General features: G+C 55.1%; 3 protein-coding genes across 7 annotated transcripts; 1 reads left to right on the forward strand and 2 right to left on the reverse strand.

The window, feature by feature from the left end:
* Positions 1 to 266: 266 nt before the first annotated feature.
* MPIG6B (megakaryocyte and platelet inhibitory receptor G6b) lies at positions 267 to 3622 on the forward strand. The gene is given in 6 exon segments (XM_067752586.1): positions 267 to 622; positions 625 to 991; positions 1150 to 1240; positions 1601 to 1641; positions 1772 to 1851; positions 1981 to 3622. Coding segments are annotated over 6 exon segments (1044 nt in total). The 5' UTR covers positions 267 to 364; the 3' UTR covers positions 2188 to 3622.
* A 356-nt stretch (positions 3623 to 3978) lies between these two features.
* DDAH2 (DDAH family member 2, ADMA-independent) lies at positions 3979 to 7327 on the reverse strand. Of its 4 annotated transcripts, none has more exons than XM_067752576.1 (7): positions 7095 to 7327; positions 5893 to 6256; positions 5678 to 5777; positions 5479 to 5552; positions 5182 to 5301; positions 4549 to 4642; positions 3979 to 4303 (listed from the first exon to the last, which is right to left on the reverse strand). In XM_067752576.1, the coding sequence occupies exons 2-7, from the start codon at positions 6187 to 6189 to the stop codon at positions 4284 to 4286; spliced, it is 705 nt and encodes a 234-aa protein (XP_067608677.1). In that variant the 5' UTR covers positions 6190 to 6256; positions 7095 to 7327; the 3' UTR covers positions 3979 to 4283. The 4 variants fall into 4 exon arrangements, with proteins under 4 accessions (XP_067608677.1, XP_067608674.1, XP_067608676.1 ...); XM_067752573.1 differs by having other exon boundaries at positions 4493 to 4642; positions 7095 to 7326; XM_067752575.1 differs by lacking the exon at positions 7095 to 7327 and adding an exon at positions 6694 to 6940 and having other exon boundaries at positions 4493 to 4642.
* Positions 7328 to 7984: 657 nt separating this feature from the next.
* CLIC1 (chloride intracellular channel 1) lies at positions 7985 to 13040 on the reverse strand. 2 transcript variants are annotated; one of them, XM_067752578.1, is made up of 6 exons: positions 12806 to 13040; positions 10584 to 10693; positions 10265 to 10390; positions 10001 to 10107; positions 9348 to 9529; positions 7985 to 8382 (listed from the first exon to the last, which is right to left on the reverse strand). In XM_067752578.1, the coding sequence occupies exons 1-6, from the start codon at positions 12842 to 12844 to the stop codon at positions 8221 to 8223; spliced, it is 726 nt and encodes a 241-aa protein (XP_067608679.1). In that variant the 5' UTR covers positions 12845 to 13040; the 3' UTR covers positions 7985 to 8220. The 2 variants fall into 2 exon arrangements, with proteins under 2 accessions (XP_067608679.1, XP_067608680.1); XM_067752579.1 differs by lacking the exon at positions 12806 to 13040 and adding an exon at positions 12359 to 12560.
* Positions 13041 to 15580: the final 2540 nt, after the last annotated feature.

Below are 15580 nucleotides of genomic sequence, written 5' to 3' on the forward strand. Positions count from 1 at the left end.
CTGTGCTCCGCAACAAGAGAGGCCGCGATAGTGAGAGGCCCGCGCACCGCGAAGAGTGGCCCCCGCTCGGTGCAACTAGAGAAGGCCCTCGCACAGAAACAAAGACCCAACACAGCCAAAAAAAAGAGTTAAAGTCTGCTAAAGTGCTTGTGTAAAGGGCCCCAGCATGAATTCTAAGTGAGCATTGGTTGAGGGCTGTGAACCTGCCTGCAAGGATTCCCAGAGGGATGTGGGCAGCTGGTGGCCCCTCCCCCACCCCTTATCGGAGCCCCCAGACCTGCGGTCTCCCCCTTCACCCCCCTCTGATTTCCCTCCGGTCTCCTTCGCTGATTCACTGGCCTCCTCTTCCCACCACATCGCAGCCATGGCCTTGGTTCTGCAGCTGCTGCCGCTGCTGCTGTCGAGGGCCCAGGGGAACCCCGGGGGTAAGCCATCCCAGGAAAGTCGGAATGGGCGAGGAAAGACTGAGGCAGGAGGAGGAGGAGACCCGGTGCGGGTAGTGGGGGGGATGAGATGTGTATGGGAAGATCCAGGCTGGCGGGAGGGTAGAGGAGAGGGAAAAGGCGTAAGGGGGAGGGGCGTCTTGCTCTGTGGACTTGCCTTGACCACCGTCCCCCGCAACCCCCTCCCCCGCCTCCCCTAGCTTCACTGGACGGTCACCCCGGGGACCGGGTGAATCTCTCCTGCGTAGGGGTCTCGCAACCCACCCGCTGGGTCTGGGCACCTAGATTCCCGGCTTGCAAAGGCTTGTCCAAAGGACGCCGCGCGATCTTGTTGGCCTCACCGAACGGGACCCCCACCGTGTCTCCCGTCCAGCCCTTTGCTGGCCGCCTACGTGCCCTGGACCTTGATATCCGGCGGCTGGAGCTAATCCTGAGCGCGGGGGACTCGGGCACCTTTATCTGCAAGGGCCGCCAAGAGAACGAGAGCCGTACGGAGCTTCACGTGCTGGGGGACCGGGCCTATTGCAGAGCTCCGGGGCCTACCCACGGTAGGTCCAGGCCTTCACACAAAGGGGACCTAACTCAGACACACGCCCCCGTCAGGGAGGAAGCCTGGTCTGGGGGTTCCTGAGTGGGGGAGCTAGCTCTCTGTCCCCGCACCCTGACCTCGGCATCCACCGCTACCCCGCTTCCAACGTTCCCGCAGGGTCCGTGTATCCCCAGACTCTAATCCCGCTGCTGGGCGCTGGGCTGGTGCTGGGACTCGGAGTACTGGGCTGGGCCTGTTGGCTGCGCAGGTGAGCTCTAGGGGCGGGGCCTGGTTGAAAGGCTCTCGACCAGAGGCGGGAGGGGCAGCCCCAGAACTTTCGCGGGCCAAAACTACATCGGGAGCCCTCGGGTGTGGTTCGGAGACGAATGGGGGAGGTCGGAACTTGCGGGCGAGGCCATGGGCTGGTGGGTGGAGCCCTAGCTAAGGAAGCCAAGCTAGAGGCCGAGCTGGCTCCAAGCGTGGGCGGAACTATCTGTGCGGGTGGGAACCTAGGTTGTTTTGCTGGTCAGAGCCGGCCTGTTGCTGGGTTGTTGTTGGCGCGTCCTGGGGCCCAGAACAAGCGAGACAAGATTAGTGGTTCTTAGAGACTCTTATCCATCCCTTACAGGCGCTCGCCCCCTCACCCGCCTCGACCACCCCCCAGATTTGGTGAGACTAACTCCACCCCATTTGCCTTCCCCGCACATTCCCCACCCAATTCCTGAGTCTGAGCCCTTGCTGGGAGCAGACAAGTTGGTCACCTTCTCTCAATCCTTCAGCTCTGTCCCCCCCCACATAGTTCCATTCGTGAAAGCGGAGCCCCAGAGGCCAGTAGAGGAGGAAGAGCCCAAGATTGCAGGGGACCTGGACCAGGAGCCGGTAAAGGTTTGGGGGTGGGATGGGGGCTGGCCAGAATCCGTGAGTAAAGTGGACCAAGAAAGACAGAGGCTTGGATCCCCAAGGGAGTCAGACATCTGAGACCCTCCTACCTTCCTCCCCACCTTTCAGAGCCTGCTCTACGCAGACCTGGATCATACGGCCCTCAGAAGATCCTGCCGACTGTCCCCAGTGGTCCCTGCTGATGCCTCCACCACCTATGCGGTTGTAGTTCGAAAGGAAGCCCTTACTACCTCACAAGCTGGGGGCTCCCAGCTCTCCATAACACCCCTCCCCTTCTTGGCCCTTCACCTGGAAAAGGAAGGCACCATGGGATAGAAATGAGCACTAGACTGGGAGTCAGGAGACGGAGGATCCAGGCTATCTCTGCTGCTGATTTTGGTCCCCATCTCTCACACAGCTTTCAGGTCTCCTTCACCACTGATGTCCTTAAACCTGATCAAGCCCTGTCTCCCTATCTTAAGACATCAACAGCTCCTAGATTTTTGCCCTCTCTTCCCTTCTCTCCACAGTCAAGCTCTTTGAACCAAGGGCCTACACCTGTCTCTTCCATTTTTCTCTTCACTCCACTCCCACTGCTCACGTGCTCGCCATGAGATTGCCAGTGATGTCCTAATAACCACACCCACTAGACATTTATTAGCATTCATCTGGCTTGGCCTTTGATCGCTCTTATTTAAGCTGTTTTTCTTTAATGCTGTTGTCTTCCTTCTGGACTCCTCATCCTTGCTCCCTACCCCTGCAGTATTCTCCACCATTCCAGGTTTGTCTTTTTCTTTATCTGCCTTCTCCCTCTCCTGGGATGCTGTCATCCACAGCCAGTCCTCAGCCTTTTTCTGTGCAAGCAACATCCATAACTCTCTCCAGTTCAGATCTCTGATACGAGATTTCCAAACTGTCCCTCAGACATCCCTGCCTGGCTGGCCCTAGGCATTCTGCACACAGCAGGTCCAAAAGCCAACTCACTGTCATCTCCCAAGCCACTTACCTAATCCTTCCTCCTCTGCATTCTCTCTTGATCAACCCCATTGCCCAAGCCAGAAATGGAGAGTCATGTAGACCTCCTTCCTCTCACTCCCACAAGATAAACCAAGTCCTGTCTTTCTATTTTAATGTCACTGTCAAATCCACACCCTTTTCACACCCAGCACTGCCACCTGAATGTACTCTTTATTTCCTCCCTGGATTACCCATAGCCCCACCTCATCCTCCTGCCCTTGTTCTCCTCCCTGAAACTAGAGGTATTCTCCCCAAATGCTAACCTGCTCCTGACAGCCTATATTTCAGCAGTATTTCAGCTCTGGACCCATGGGCCTCAGCTTTGGGTTCAAGGTGCTACAGTACTCTACTTACTCTCCAGGCTCATCTCTGTCACTCAGTGCCTAGAACGGGACAGCCTTAGAGAAATTCTCCCCAGCCCCCAAATGCGCCTTTGCCCAGTGCAATTCCTTCTTCCTGGATTAGCCTTTGCCTCCTCCCCACTATCTGCCTGGCTAATTCTTATTTATCCTCAGGACTCAGTTCAAGTGTAGCCTTTGCTGGGAAGCTATTTCTGACCCACTTTGCCCACCCCTGCATACACTCTGATGCCCTACAGAGCCCCCTTATTTCTCTCATAGCAACAGCCTCCTGTGAATTGTTCCATTACAACCTGTATTTCAATTTATAAGAAATTTTCACGTGAGTCCCCTGATATCAGGAGACTGACCCTTTTTATATCACCGCTAAGCCTCAGTAAATGAGTGAAAATGAATATCCCTGGAAATGTCATTTCCTCCTATCAACTAGGGATGGGCTGTTGATCTCCCAGTCTCTGAATCATCTGACATTTAGATAAATTCAGTGAGTGATTCACCCATATTTTTTCTCTGCCCTGTACATGCTCCCCATCATAGAAATTCTGTCCTGTCCGTCTTGTGCCCAAGCAGCTATGACAGGGCTGGACAATGAGTCAGTGAGCACTGAATGATGAATGAAGGAGGCCTGATGAATGAAGGAGGTTTGATGAATGAAGGAGGCCTCCTTCCCAGCACTGACCCCAACCTCAGGTTTCAGCCCTGCCCTTGACCCCCTGCCCCAGTAAGACACCAGTCGCAGCCCAGTCGCAGCCCGGTCTAAAAGGTCAGTTCTGTTTTATTAGTTCTTGAGGAGAGGATTCACCCAGTGACCTCCATCCTTTTTCTCACTCTATGCCCTCCCCCTACCTTGGGGCCATCTCCCCACTACTACCTATTCACTGTCCTCTATCTAACCTTCCTTCCCCTTCTACTCCTATGCCACCCTGCCCCTGGTCAGCCAGGACCCCAAGGCCAGGCTCTCAGCTGTGGGGGCGTGTGCTGAGCACCAGGCAGAGGGAGCTGAGCCCAGCGCCTGCCTTCTCCAGTTCCGAGCAGGACACAGGTACCAGGGTGACGTCAGAGAGCTTCTGCAGTGCCTGCAGGGAGGACAGTGTGTGGGGAGAAGGGAGTAAGACCCCAAGGCCCACAGCCAGGGCCCCATTTCAGCCAGCTAGAGTGGCCCCACCCTGGCTTCTAGAAAAGGTACCCCTTCTTCCTCCCACTAGGGAGGCCTGAGCCCCATTTCTCTGGTTGTTGTTGGTGGTGGAGCTCCTGCCTTCTCTCACCTCCTGGCTGTTGGGCAGGTCCCCGCCTCCACGGTGCAGGAGGAAAGGGGGCATACCAGGCAGCCCAGGACGCAGAAAGAGACAGTCAGCCGCTGCATCATCTGGGAGGGTCAGGGAGGCATAGGGGTGATCCGTCAACACTGCCATTGCCTGGGGGAGAGGAGAGAGGAAGCATGCAAGGCTCAGAGCCTCTCCACAACTGAGTCCGGCTGCCCTACCACTGCTAAGGGCTGGGGACAGAGTTACATTATTGTGGAATAATAATGACAGCAATCACATAGCACTTACTATGTGTCAGGCACTAAGTGCTTTAATTAACTTGTCTAATTTCCACCTCGGACTCACACGCAGTTCTTTCCACCTGCTACCCACTTCTCCCCTACTTCAGATCCCACGGGTCGGTCCTGTCCATCCTTCAAGACACAGCTTGGGTGCCCTTTAGGGAGTTTCTTGAAACTCGGGAAAACGGTGTTAATTGCCCCTGTTCCTCCGTGTTGCAGCTGTCTGTCCCGTTTATAATAACTTCTTGTTTTCACACGTGTTTTCACATAGATGGACAGCTCCATGAGGGTAGGGGTTGGAGTTAATTCTCAGAGCCTCCCAACTCCCCGCCTCCCAGGCCCGGAGCCACGCCCACTTTTGTTGGCCGCGCCCCAACCTGCCCCACCCCAGCCCCAACCCCTTCTCACCCTGACAGCTTTTTGGGCAGCCTCGCTGCTACCTGCCACCACAGTGCGGGGTCCCCCCATGCCGCAGAGGCCACGCAGGTGGGAGGGGCTCGAGACCGGCACCGTGGAGACGGCAAAGTCCTAAGGGGAACAAGGGAAAGTATTCAGGGACGCGGGAAGGGTGAGAGGATACCCTCAAACACAGGCTGCTCTCAGCCTCTTCCTCCTCAGCGCGGCCCGCCCCGCGCCCCCGCCCAGGTCCCTCAGACCCCCATCCGCTCCCTGCTCCCCCCATCCAAGGCTGGTCCCGCTCCTCACCCGGAACGTGTCCGCCACGATCTCAGCTCCTCGGTGATTAGTCCACCTGGAGAGGCCTACGAAAAACTCCCGGCCTGAGCCCAGGGAGGCCGTCGAGGTATGAGGCGGGAGTGGGTTGGAAACAAGGCCCGAGATGGCCCAGTCTCCCAAAGTCTGCTTCCCTGTGCCAAGCCCCAGGGTGCAGGCATCCCAGCCTCACCGGTGAAGAGAACATCAGTGCCATCCAGCGTCGCGTTCTCGTCCCCCATCTCCACAATTCGGAGCCCCAGGTCCTGGAGGGCTTTGCGGACGCCATCGACCTTAGGGCAGGAAAAGAGGGCGCGAAGCGGAGACATTCCCACCCCCATTCTTCCCTTAAGCCCCAGACGTCCAGATCCTCCCGTCCCCCTACCCCACCCGTGCCCAGGCGCTCACCTCCGGCCTGCGGGCGGGGCTCCAGGGCCGCGTGATTAGGGCCGTATCCCCTTGGATCACAGCGGTGTCACCAAGCAGCGGTCCCAGCGGCAGCGACTCTTCAGGAGGCAGTTCTAATAGCTGCAGCCCCAATCGCTGCCTCAGTTTACCCCCCAGCACCCCATGCTCCCTCTGAGCTTTGGCTAGGTCCAGAGCCGGAAGGCCAGCCCCCGCACCCTCCCCCGACGCCAGGCTCTCCGGGACCCCCCGGATCAGGGCATGGGAACAGCGGCCCAGCCCCTCCCCTGGCGTCCCCATCCCATCCACACAGACGCCCCCTCCGGCTGCGCTGATTTCTCAGTTGTCTCTTTTTAACTTCACCTGTCTGGGAGAAGAAACAGAACGGGGGTAGGCAGAGAGAGACATGCAAAGAAGGGCATAGGGGGATGGTTAAAAGCGCCCGGGTCTTCCTCCTGCCATCTCCGGGCGCCCCTCCCACTCCGCCCCACCCCCTCCAGACCTTCCTCTCCTGCCGACCCCACTCCACCCCGCATCCTCGCGGGTCTGCTGCTTTAGGGGAAGTCCGAGGAACGAGATCGGGATCGCTAGTCTCCAAAACACCTGTTGCCCCTGCTCGGGGTCTTCGAGAGGTCCCTGCCGGGCGCCCCTCTTGGCAGCCGCTAGGATGCGCTCACTCCCAAAAAATGCAGCGGCCCCGCCCCCTTAACCCTCTGCTGCTCGCTGCCTTAGGGACTCGAAGTGCGGCGAGGAGCCCACAAGGGTTATGGGACAGGAGGAGACAGCTGGGGAGAGAGTCAGGACCTGGGGGATGAAAGTCCTGGGTGTCCGAACGAGAACGGGAGAGAGGGACAAGGAGGGAGGAATTAGAGCCTAAGGAGTTAAACATCCTCTCTACCCTGGCCGGTCACTCCGTTCCTAGCGCGACCCAGTGTAAACCAGACTGAGTCCCGGAGGACTGGGAGAGGTCTAAAACTAAATCCGAGGGGCGGGGAAAAGGGGGGGCGTGGTTCTGGGGAGCAGGCACCGCTCCGGGCGCCAGGACCGGGTGCCCCAGTCTCCCGATCCATCTTCCCCAAAGTCCACCCCGACTCAGCTCCGCACGCAAATGTCGACCCTCTGCACTGTCCGGCGCAGGCACGGGCCCAGCACCCCCAAACTCCCCCCACACACACGGTCCGAGGAGCACCTCCCACCAGACTCACCTCCTGCGGCCACCCCCACTCTTGCAGCTCTGTGCTCTTGGCTGGGCCCCCACCCCCTGAGGACAGAGTTGGTGAAGAAGAGAGTCCTAGTCTTCAAGCCTAGGGGATTGGAGCTTTGGCTTTGAGGGGTCCCCGGGTAGGCGCGCTCAAGTACTACAGTGGGTCGGGGGCGCGACGGTCTGGCGGCTCCGGGGCATTGTCTAAGCGGGACGGGGCGGGGCTCCTCGATGTCACGCCCATTCCGCCCTGCTTTGCCGCGCCCACTCCACCCCGACTGCGCCCCCCCTTCTCGGAATTCGGCCCCGCCCCACGAGCTCTGCCCAGACCCACCCAGATCTGGTCGGCTCTGGCGGCTGGGCCGCGAGTGCTACATGGAGCACAAAACAGCGCTACGGTGGACCCGCACTAAAAATGGCAGCCCCGTCACAAGCACCCCTCTTCTAAATTCCCGGTTTCTGCCAGGAGTTCGAGGTCATTGACCCACTCTTCATTCCGTGTTGCTCACACTTCAAGTCCCCTTTGTGTAAAAACACTAGATTTTCTTTTTTCCTTTAAAATTATTTATTTATGTTTGGCTGCGTTGGGTCTTCATCGATATGCGCGGGCTTTCTCTAGTTGCGGAGCAGGGGCTGCTATTCTTTGTTGCGGTGCGCGGGCTTCTCATTGCGGTGGCTTCTCTTGTTGCGGGAGCACCGGCTCTAGGCGCGCGGGCTTCAGTAGTTTTTGCACCCGGGCTCACAGGCTCTGGAGCACAGGCTCGGTAGTTGTGGCGCACAGGCTTAGCTGCTCCGTGGCATGTGGGATTTTCCCGGACCAAGGCTCGAACCCATGTTCCCTGCATTGCCAGGTGGATTCTTAACCACTGTACCACCAGGGAAGTCCCAAAGCACTAGATTTTCATTCTGTACTTTATTACTGAAATACGTTGTCCTACCCACCCCATAGTAAAAATCTCACCCAGATCCCCCCTCCTTTCTCCTCATCCCCCCCAGCAAGCCCTGCACAGGTGCTCCAGGATTCTATGCCCACTGGCCATTTTGGAGTGTGTCCATTGGGTAACCATGTGGAAACCACCCAGGGCCTTTGTGGAGAAAATGGAGGGGGGCGAGGGAGCTCCAGGAGGGGCTTATTTGAGGGCCTTGGCCACTTGCTCATAGGCCAGCTCGATCTCCTCATCATCTGGACAGGTGGAGGCAAACTCTTCCCGAGCATAGGCATTGCGCAGGTACCTATGCACTCCCCGAAACACATCCGGAATGGAGAATCCTCGGTACTTCTTACATACCACCTAGGGGTGGGGAGAGGAGAACCAGTAGGTTTAGCTTCAGGAAAGTGACATTGGCTGCCATGCTCTTGGTCTTTCCCTTATCCCAAGGCTTCATGATAAAATCCAGGCATTCAAGTAGGTCCACTATCTGGTTTCTCTTCCGATGATTCTTATCTCCCATATAAATCATCTTCAATCATCTTTCTTAACTCCTCACTGTCTTGTAAGGCCTTCACCCATCCTCTCCGCTTACTGAAATCCTGGCCATTTATAACCAGCCCCTTTTCAGGCCACCCCAGTCCATGGTGCTAGTTTTCCCCTCTTGATTTTGAAATATAATTCACAAACCATAAAACTCTCCTCTTGAATTTCCACAGCAACTTTTTTCTACTTTTCATTTGGCTTTTAATCATGTATTATTAATCATGTGAATGTTTTATCTTCTCAGCTAGATTTCAGATCCTTTGAGGGCAAGGACCAATCACCACATATCTTGTCTTTCCGTGCCTAGTACAGAGATTTTCAGTACACAGTTCTGCAGCAGACTGACACTGGGCCCACATTTCAGAAACTAAACCGTAGCTTTGAACTATGACAAAAACACGGGAACCAGCAGTTTTCATCTTCCACAAGAGGAAGTGGAGACTGAAGCTATAGATTTAAAACTTTGATTTTAGGAAAAGCCTGCTCTCTGATCTGGGGATCTGGGAATGACAGAGACAGGAAGAGCATTCTTGAAAGTAACACTGGGATGTGTTACCCTAGGCCAGTCTGTTTGCACCCACACCTTGCATCGTGGAATGTAATTCTCTCAAGTAGTGGTCTTGCCAGCAAAGACAGCAGAGAAGGAATGGGGTGGTGTCTGCTATTGAAAACCACCCTAAGAAAGAAAGCACCTTTGGAGTGATTGTCATGGGAAGCCTGCGTGGGAGACCCTTAAAGAGCCACCCCAGCGACCACCCTCTCCTCCCGCAGTGGCCACTCACCTGTACTATGTGGAGCTTTGGCAACAGGTTGCAGTCAGCCAGAGTGAGCTCATTGCCGTCCAGAAACTTCCTCTGAGAGATGCCCTCATCCTCAGCGCTGGTCTCATCTACTTCATCTGGGAGAGGGCATGTCAAGTAATTGTCTAAAACTTTCAGGGCTTTCAGGAGTCCCTTCTCCAGGTCTGTGCAAGAGAAGGGAGTTGGTAAGAACATCAGAAGACTGACAGAGTCCAAGAAGGCCCATGAGGGGGTGAACACTAATGGTGAGGCCAGTCCAAAATAATAATAGCTAACACTAGTGTAGTTCATTTTCTCTGTGTTATTCTAAGCAATTTACACACAAAAACTCATTTAATTCTCACATCAACCCATGAAGTAGGTACTGTTATCCTCATTTTATAGATCTGGAAATGGATGTACAGAGAAGTTCAATGAATTCCCCAAAGTCACACAGCTACTAGAATTTGTACTCAGGTCATCTGGATCTAGAGTCTCTCTCTCTCTCTCTCTCTCTCACTGACTCTCTTTTTTTTTTTTTTTTTAATTGAAGTAAGATTTGCCAGCATTCAGGGTATCTGAATGTCCAGGTGCCCCTAATCACTGGATCTTTCCTATTCCTCCTAGGACCCAGGCCTCCAACCCACAAGACTCACTATCATTGAGAGCTGGGTTTGAATTCTTGATGTAGGCAGAGAATTTGGCAAATATGTCCAGCCCAGCTGTGTTGGATTCAGGGTTCAGAGCTGCCAGCTTGGGGTACCTGGAAGCCAATGGGACAAACAGGATAAGATATCTTCTGAGGAGGAACCTCAGCTCCCCTGCCACAGCCCCACCACCATCTCTGTTTTTCATTTCTTCAACCTCTCTCTCCCAGAGTCTCCCAGCTCCCCTACTCCCCTTTCCAAGTTCCTCTATACCTGGGAGGGCACAGCACCGCCTCCAGAAATTCCTCAATCTTGTTGGTGTCTGTGTGCACTTCAGTGCCATACAGCAGGAATGGGAGCTGCCCTCCTGGGCACAGCTTCTGCACCGTCTCAGTCCGCCTGGAGGAGAGACCAGGCATTAAGACAGGAAAAGGGAGTTAGGGAGACCCAGAAAGGAGAGATGGAGACACATGGAAAAGAGACTCCTGATAGAGGGGAAAACAGTTCAGGATGGAAGGACTCAGGTGGGTGAGTGTGTAAGTGTGCATGTGTGTGTGCACAAGGGAGTTTAGAGGAACAGAAGTGCACCTACCTTTTGGTGTCAACAGTGGTGACATTGAAGGTGACTCCCTTGAGCCAGAGCACCATGAACAGTCTCTGGGAGAAGGGGCAGTTCCCGATCTTGGCCCCATCACTGCCAGCCTGGAAAGCAACCCCCAGCCCAAGGTTAGGCCTGGTGCACCCCACTCATCCCCAGGCCATTCTCTGCATCTCCTACTCCCAGACCTAGCTGGTTTCTGCCTAGTCATGACACATACTCAGTCTCACCGCTAAAAGCACCCCTCCAGAACTGGGCTCTCTACCCTGGGGTCTGGGTCAAACCTAAGATGCAGAGAGTATCTTCTGCAAAGGTAGGCTTCTGGTTCCCCAGAGAGTTGAGGACGGATGGAGGTAGGCAGAGGGAATGGGCTTTGGAGAACTTGGAGGATTTGGACCCTAGAGAGGGAACACTAATGGTGATGTAGTTAGTTTTCTCTGTACTATCCTAAGCACTTCACATACAAAAACTCATTTAATTCTCACATCCACCCATGAAATAACGCCTAGAGAGGGACTTTGGTGAGGCTAGAGTTGTGGGCTAGAGGCCTGGATTCCTGAATGGAGTAGAGCCTGAGAACAGGAGAGGTGGGGCAGGGTTTGGCAGCAGGAGTTCTGGTTCCCTATACCTCTACCCAAGCAGCTGGGTGGGGAGTCAAGGGGCTCAGAGCCTCGTCCTAGAGATGTGGAGGGCCTTGCAGAGGGGGGCTGCCCTCTAATCTGCAAGTAGTGACCTCATCCCCCAAAGGACACCTCCCCGTTAGCTGAGGGTGATTCATCTCACTGTGTCTCCGGTCTCAGCAGCTTCCTTCCTGGCAAGCAGTGGGGGCAGGGACCTGTGAGGCTGGTCCCTGGGCAGCGAAGGCCAGGGCCTGGGCAGCGAAGGCCACCTCCCTCTTCCCTGGGCACAGCTGGGGTTTCCCAGGACAAGTCCCCTGGCTCTGGATAATCTTCCTCACACAGGACCCAGGGCTGGAATCTCTAGAGCGCAGACTCACCCAGGAGTAAAGATAAAAATAGCCCCCGAGGCAAGTGTGAGAGTGAGTTGGGGACCACACCTAAGGGGGTCGACCCAGGCATGGCTGAGGGAGAGGGAATGGCTACCGGAGAAGCCCCAGCATAAAGGAGAGGGAGAAACGGGCTGGAACACACAAAGGCTAGATGAACAAAAGCGGGGAAGTGGAGAGAAAGGAGGCAGGAAAGCGAAGGGTGGGGAGAATGTGTGAACCGGGAGTTACCGACGGAGGGGGAGGTCGCTAAAGGGAGGGAGGGGCACAAAGAAGAGATCCAGAGAGGGGAGAGAATGCAGTGCTAGTGGGGAAGGGAGCGGGGAGGAAACGGCAGCCTGCGGTTTCGATATGCAAATGCCTTGGGACCACCTCTCCTCATCCACACCCGCAGAGAGCACAGAGCTGGGGCGACTCTTTTTCTTCTGTTTTTGTAACCCCCAAACCCTAAACGCCCTAACTCAGCTCTCCTCCTTCTGCTCTCTCCCCATCTACCCTCGCGGTAGCCACAACTCAACTCTCATCTCCTCGCCACCACCCTTTCTCTCGCTTCTCCAAGTCCTCAGAACACTCATTCTCGACCCCATCACCTCTCTGAGCCAGCTTCTGGAACTCTACTCCCCCTCTCCCGTCTCTTTCCACCCCACCAATTCTTCCCAGTTCACCTGGTCCCACTCCCAGGCCTCCGGACCACACCCTCTTCCTTGAAACCTCCCCCGCCCCGACACCCCCCCATCCAAGTCTCCCCCACTATGCTCCTCACCCTCTGATCTTCTTGTAGGGCCCTCATCCGGATGTTTCCCTCTGTCCCACCCAAAGCCTGTAGGTCTCCTGCTGCCCCCTTCTCTCTCGGTCCTCCTATCAGCTGTCCCCCCACACCCACTCCCGTCAATCTTCTCAGCTCCTGGGAACCCTCCCTTTTCTCTACTTTCCTGTCCTTCAGGCTGCTGGAAACTTGCAGTTCTACAAACTTTTCAGGGTTGAGCCTAGATTTCTCATTACCCACGCACACATCAATTGTCTTCCCCTCCCAAACCCCGGCCACCACCACCCCAGGCCCCTGCCACACACGCCCTAAAGACTGCACGTGGGCTTGGGGGTGGGGATCAAAGAGAAAAGGGATTAGGGAGTTAAGGCTAGAGCTGGGGAAAAGTGCAAGTTGCCTTCCAGTAACTCGGAGGGGGGCCTAGGAGGGAGAAGGTGTTCTTACCTTCACGAACAATTCGACCTGCGGTTGTTCTTCGGCCATGGTTGCGACGGGGACCAGGAAGCGGCCGTCTCTGGGGGAACTGGGAGGGGGCGGGGCCAGGGAGAAGGCGGTCTCACAGAAAAGATTCTCTCCCCCAGACCTGGGACTACTCGCCCTGCAGCACCGCAAGAGCCCGATCAGACACGCTCACTCCAGACGCGGCCTTTCGACCAGTCCAGCGTACTCCACACCCAGCGGATCTAGCTCTACCCCCTCCTGGGCTGGATCTGGGAGCTGACTCACGGACCGCCCCGCCCTGAACCTGCGGAGGGGACAGGCGCGGGGGCGGAACACGATGACCTAGGGAGTGGGCCCGGAGGGGTGAGCCTCAGGTCTCCCAGATGATGGGGAAGGGGGTGTTGAGGAGAGGGAATCCTGGGAAACTTCTTGTGTCCCTGCCAGTCTCCTTGAACAAGGGACTTTTTTCTGCCTCAGTTTCCCTGCTTCATTAATCAGATTACACTCCCACTCAACCCTCACACAAGAAATCTGACACCGACTGCTTGAGCACGTCCCTGAGGGCCCAGAAAGGGAATAAATTATAGAAGGGAAAGGTGGTCCTTTATTACTTTCTCCAAGTTCCCTCGGAACTCCAGTCCAAATTCTGGGTTGCTAGGACTGTGGCCCAGGAGAGGGACTTGCAAGTGGAAGCCTGGGTTGGAGGAAGAGAGCGGTGAGAGGTAGGGCAGGGGTGGGGAAAGGAGATAACCAGGCCTTGTGCTGGGGAAACCGGAAGCTGAGCCAAGGGGCTTCATCACTGGCGGAGGTACTCTCCCGCTCCGTAGCCTGGTCAGCTTTAATGCTTCTACTTCTGCCCCCCGCCACCCCGGTCTGGGGCCCTTTCCTGTGCCCCTTGCCCTTTTATCACTGACGGGTTGCCTTGGAGTTAGGGTGGAAGCATGGGGTTATTATGGCCCCAGAGTAGAGCTGCACCGATGCTAGGGGCTGGTGGTAGTTGGTCCTATCATGGGGGAAAAAAGTGAAGATCAGACAGAATAGTGTGAGTGGAGTTCTCAGAAGGACTAAGGACTCCGCAACAAGAGAAGCCACCGCAATGAGAAGACCGCACGCACAAATGAAGACCCAATGCAGCCAAAAATAAATAAATACATAAAGAAAGAAAGAAAGAAGTAGGGAGGACAGAGGAAGAAGAGCTCTCTCCCTCCCTCCCCAATAACCTTGATTTTGGAGGTTCTATCAAACCCTTTATGATCTGCTGAAAAATAGCCCAAAAATATGTCCTCCAGACTGGACATATGCCAGCCTCCACATTTGAATCTCTCTCCTATCCAGCCATCCCTTTCTTCCTCACCACCCTCTGTCTAACAGGACACCTACAGTTTCAGAAAATCATGGTGGAATGCAAGGACATAGGAGCAAAACAGGGCTTGAAACTTAAAGAAAGGGAGAGAGTTGGGGGAGGAGGGGGTGGAGTGAAGAGAGGTGCTGGAACCAGCAGTTAGCGGTTTCCTCTCATGCTTCCTCTTCTGTGGGTTTTCTCCTCCATGGAGGAAGGCCTTTCTCTGTCCTCCTCACAGAGGGGATATATTTGGTGTTTGCTCCCTTGAATTGTAACATCTGATAAGGATGTAGAATGATTCAACGAGTATGTGTTTGTTGGTGGGGAGTCTCCTCCAGGGTGACCCTCAAAATCTGCACACATGACCCCTTCCATCTGAGGAAGGGAGGTCAAAGCAGCGCTACTTCTCAGGGTCCTTTTCTGCTCCAGCTGGTCCATGTCCACCAGAGAATCTGCCCCACAAAAGTCTCCCTTCTGGGAGAAGCCTCAGGCAAATGGGGCCAGCCCTGAGCTCAGACAGGTTTGACAGCTTCTCCCCTGCCTCTCTTTCCCTACAGCTTTTATAGCTAGAGCTGCCTTGATCAATATTGACTTTGGCTAGCTGGCATGGCTACCCACAAAGTATTTTTCCTTAACTTCTCAGGTAACAACAGGTAATGCTGCCCTCTCCTGGTACCATCCATCAGTGCCGCATGGGTTTGAAGCCAGGGGCTATACCCCCAAATCCTGCATCAAAGAAGTTTCCCTCCCATCTCAATCTCCTTGCCCCTGCTTTTCTCCTATCTCAGTATCTCCCCTTTTCTTCCCCAGCCTTTCTTTCCACTCCCTCCCCTTCCTCAGGTTGGTAAACCGGTCCCTAATCTCTTCCCACCCCAGATTGGAACGTGTGTCCCTCCCCAACACTCCTTAGAGCTGTCACCTGGCCTCCTTCAGGTTTCCATAGCCCCATTGCTAAACAATTTGCCAGGGGTAACCATTAACCTAGCCGTTAACTCACTCCCCCACCTTTCTCACTAGAAGGGATTTTCCAATCATTGGTTAGCAGAGCCAGGTTACCATCTTTCCTAAGCTCTTGGGTGGGATCTCCGCATCTCAGAGTACCCAGAACAAAGCTGGGGGTGAAGATGTATTTTAAGAGGTGTTTTTAAAAGTATATGATTGTTTATTTCTTTCTCCTTCACTATCTCCTTGCTTCTCCTCCCCTCAGACACACACACTCAAAAATTAGGCTCATGGAGTAGGGATTTAATTACGTTCCCTGTTTTGAGTCCACCACCTGGCCCAGAATGAATGAATGACACCCTTCGGTCCTTAGGGGTGTGTGTGTGTGTGTGTGTGTGTGTGTGTGTGTGTGTGTGTGTGTCGAATGCTTCCAACTTCTCTTGGGGCGCTGAAATTATTAATTAGGCCCTGTGGTGTCCCTATGGGAGTGATCA

Source organism: Pseudorca crassidens, chromosome 10 (genome assembly GCF_039906515.1).
Source record: "Pseudorca crassidens isolate mPseCra1 chromosome 10, mPseCra1.hap1, whole genome shotgun sequence".
NCBI classification, from domain to species: domain Eukaryota; kingdom Metazoa; phylum Chordata; class Mammalia; order Artiodactyla; family Delphinidae; genus Pseudorca; species Pseudorca crassidens.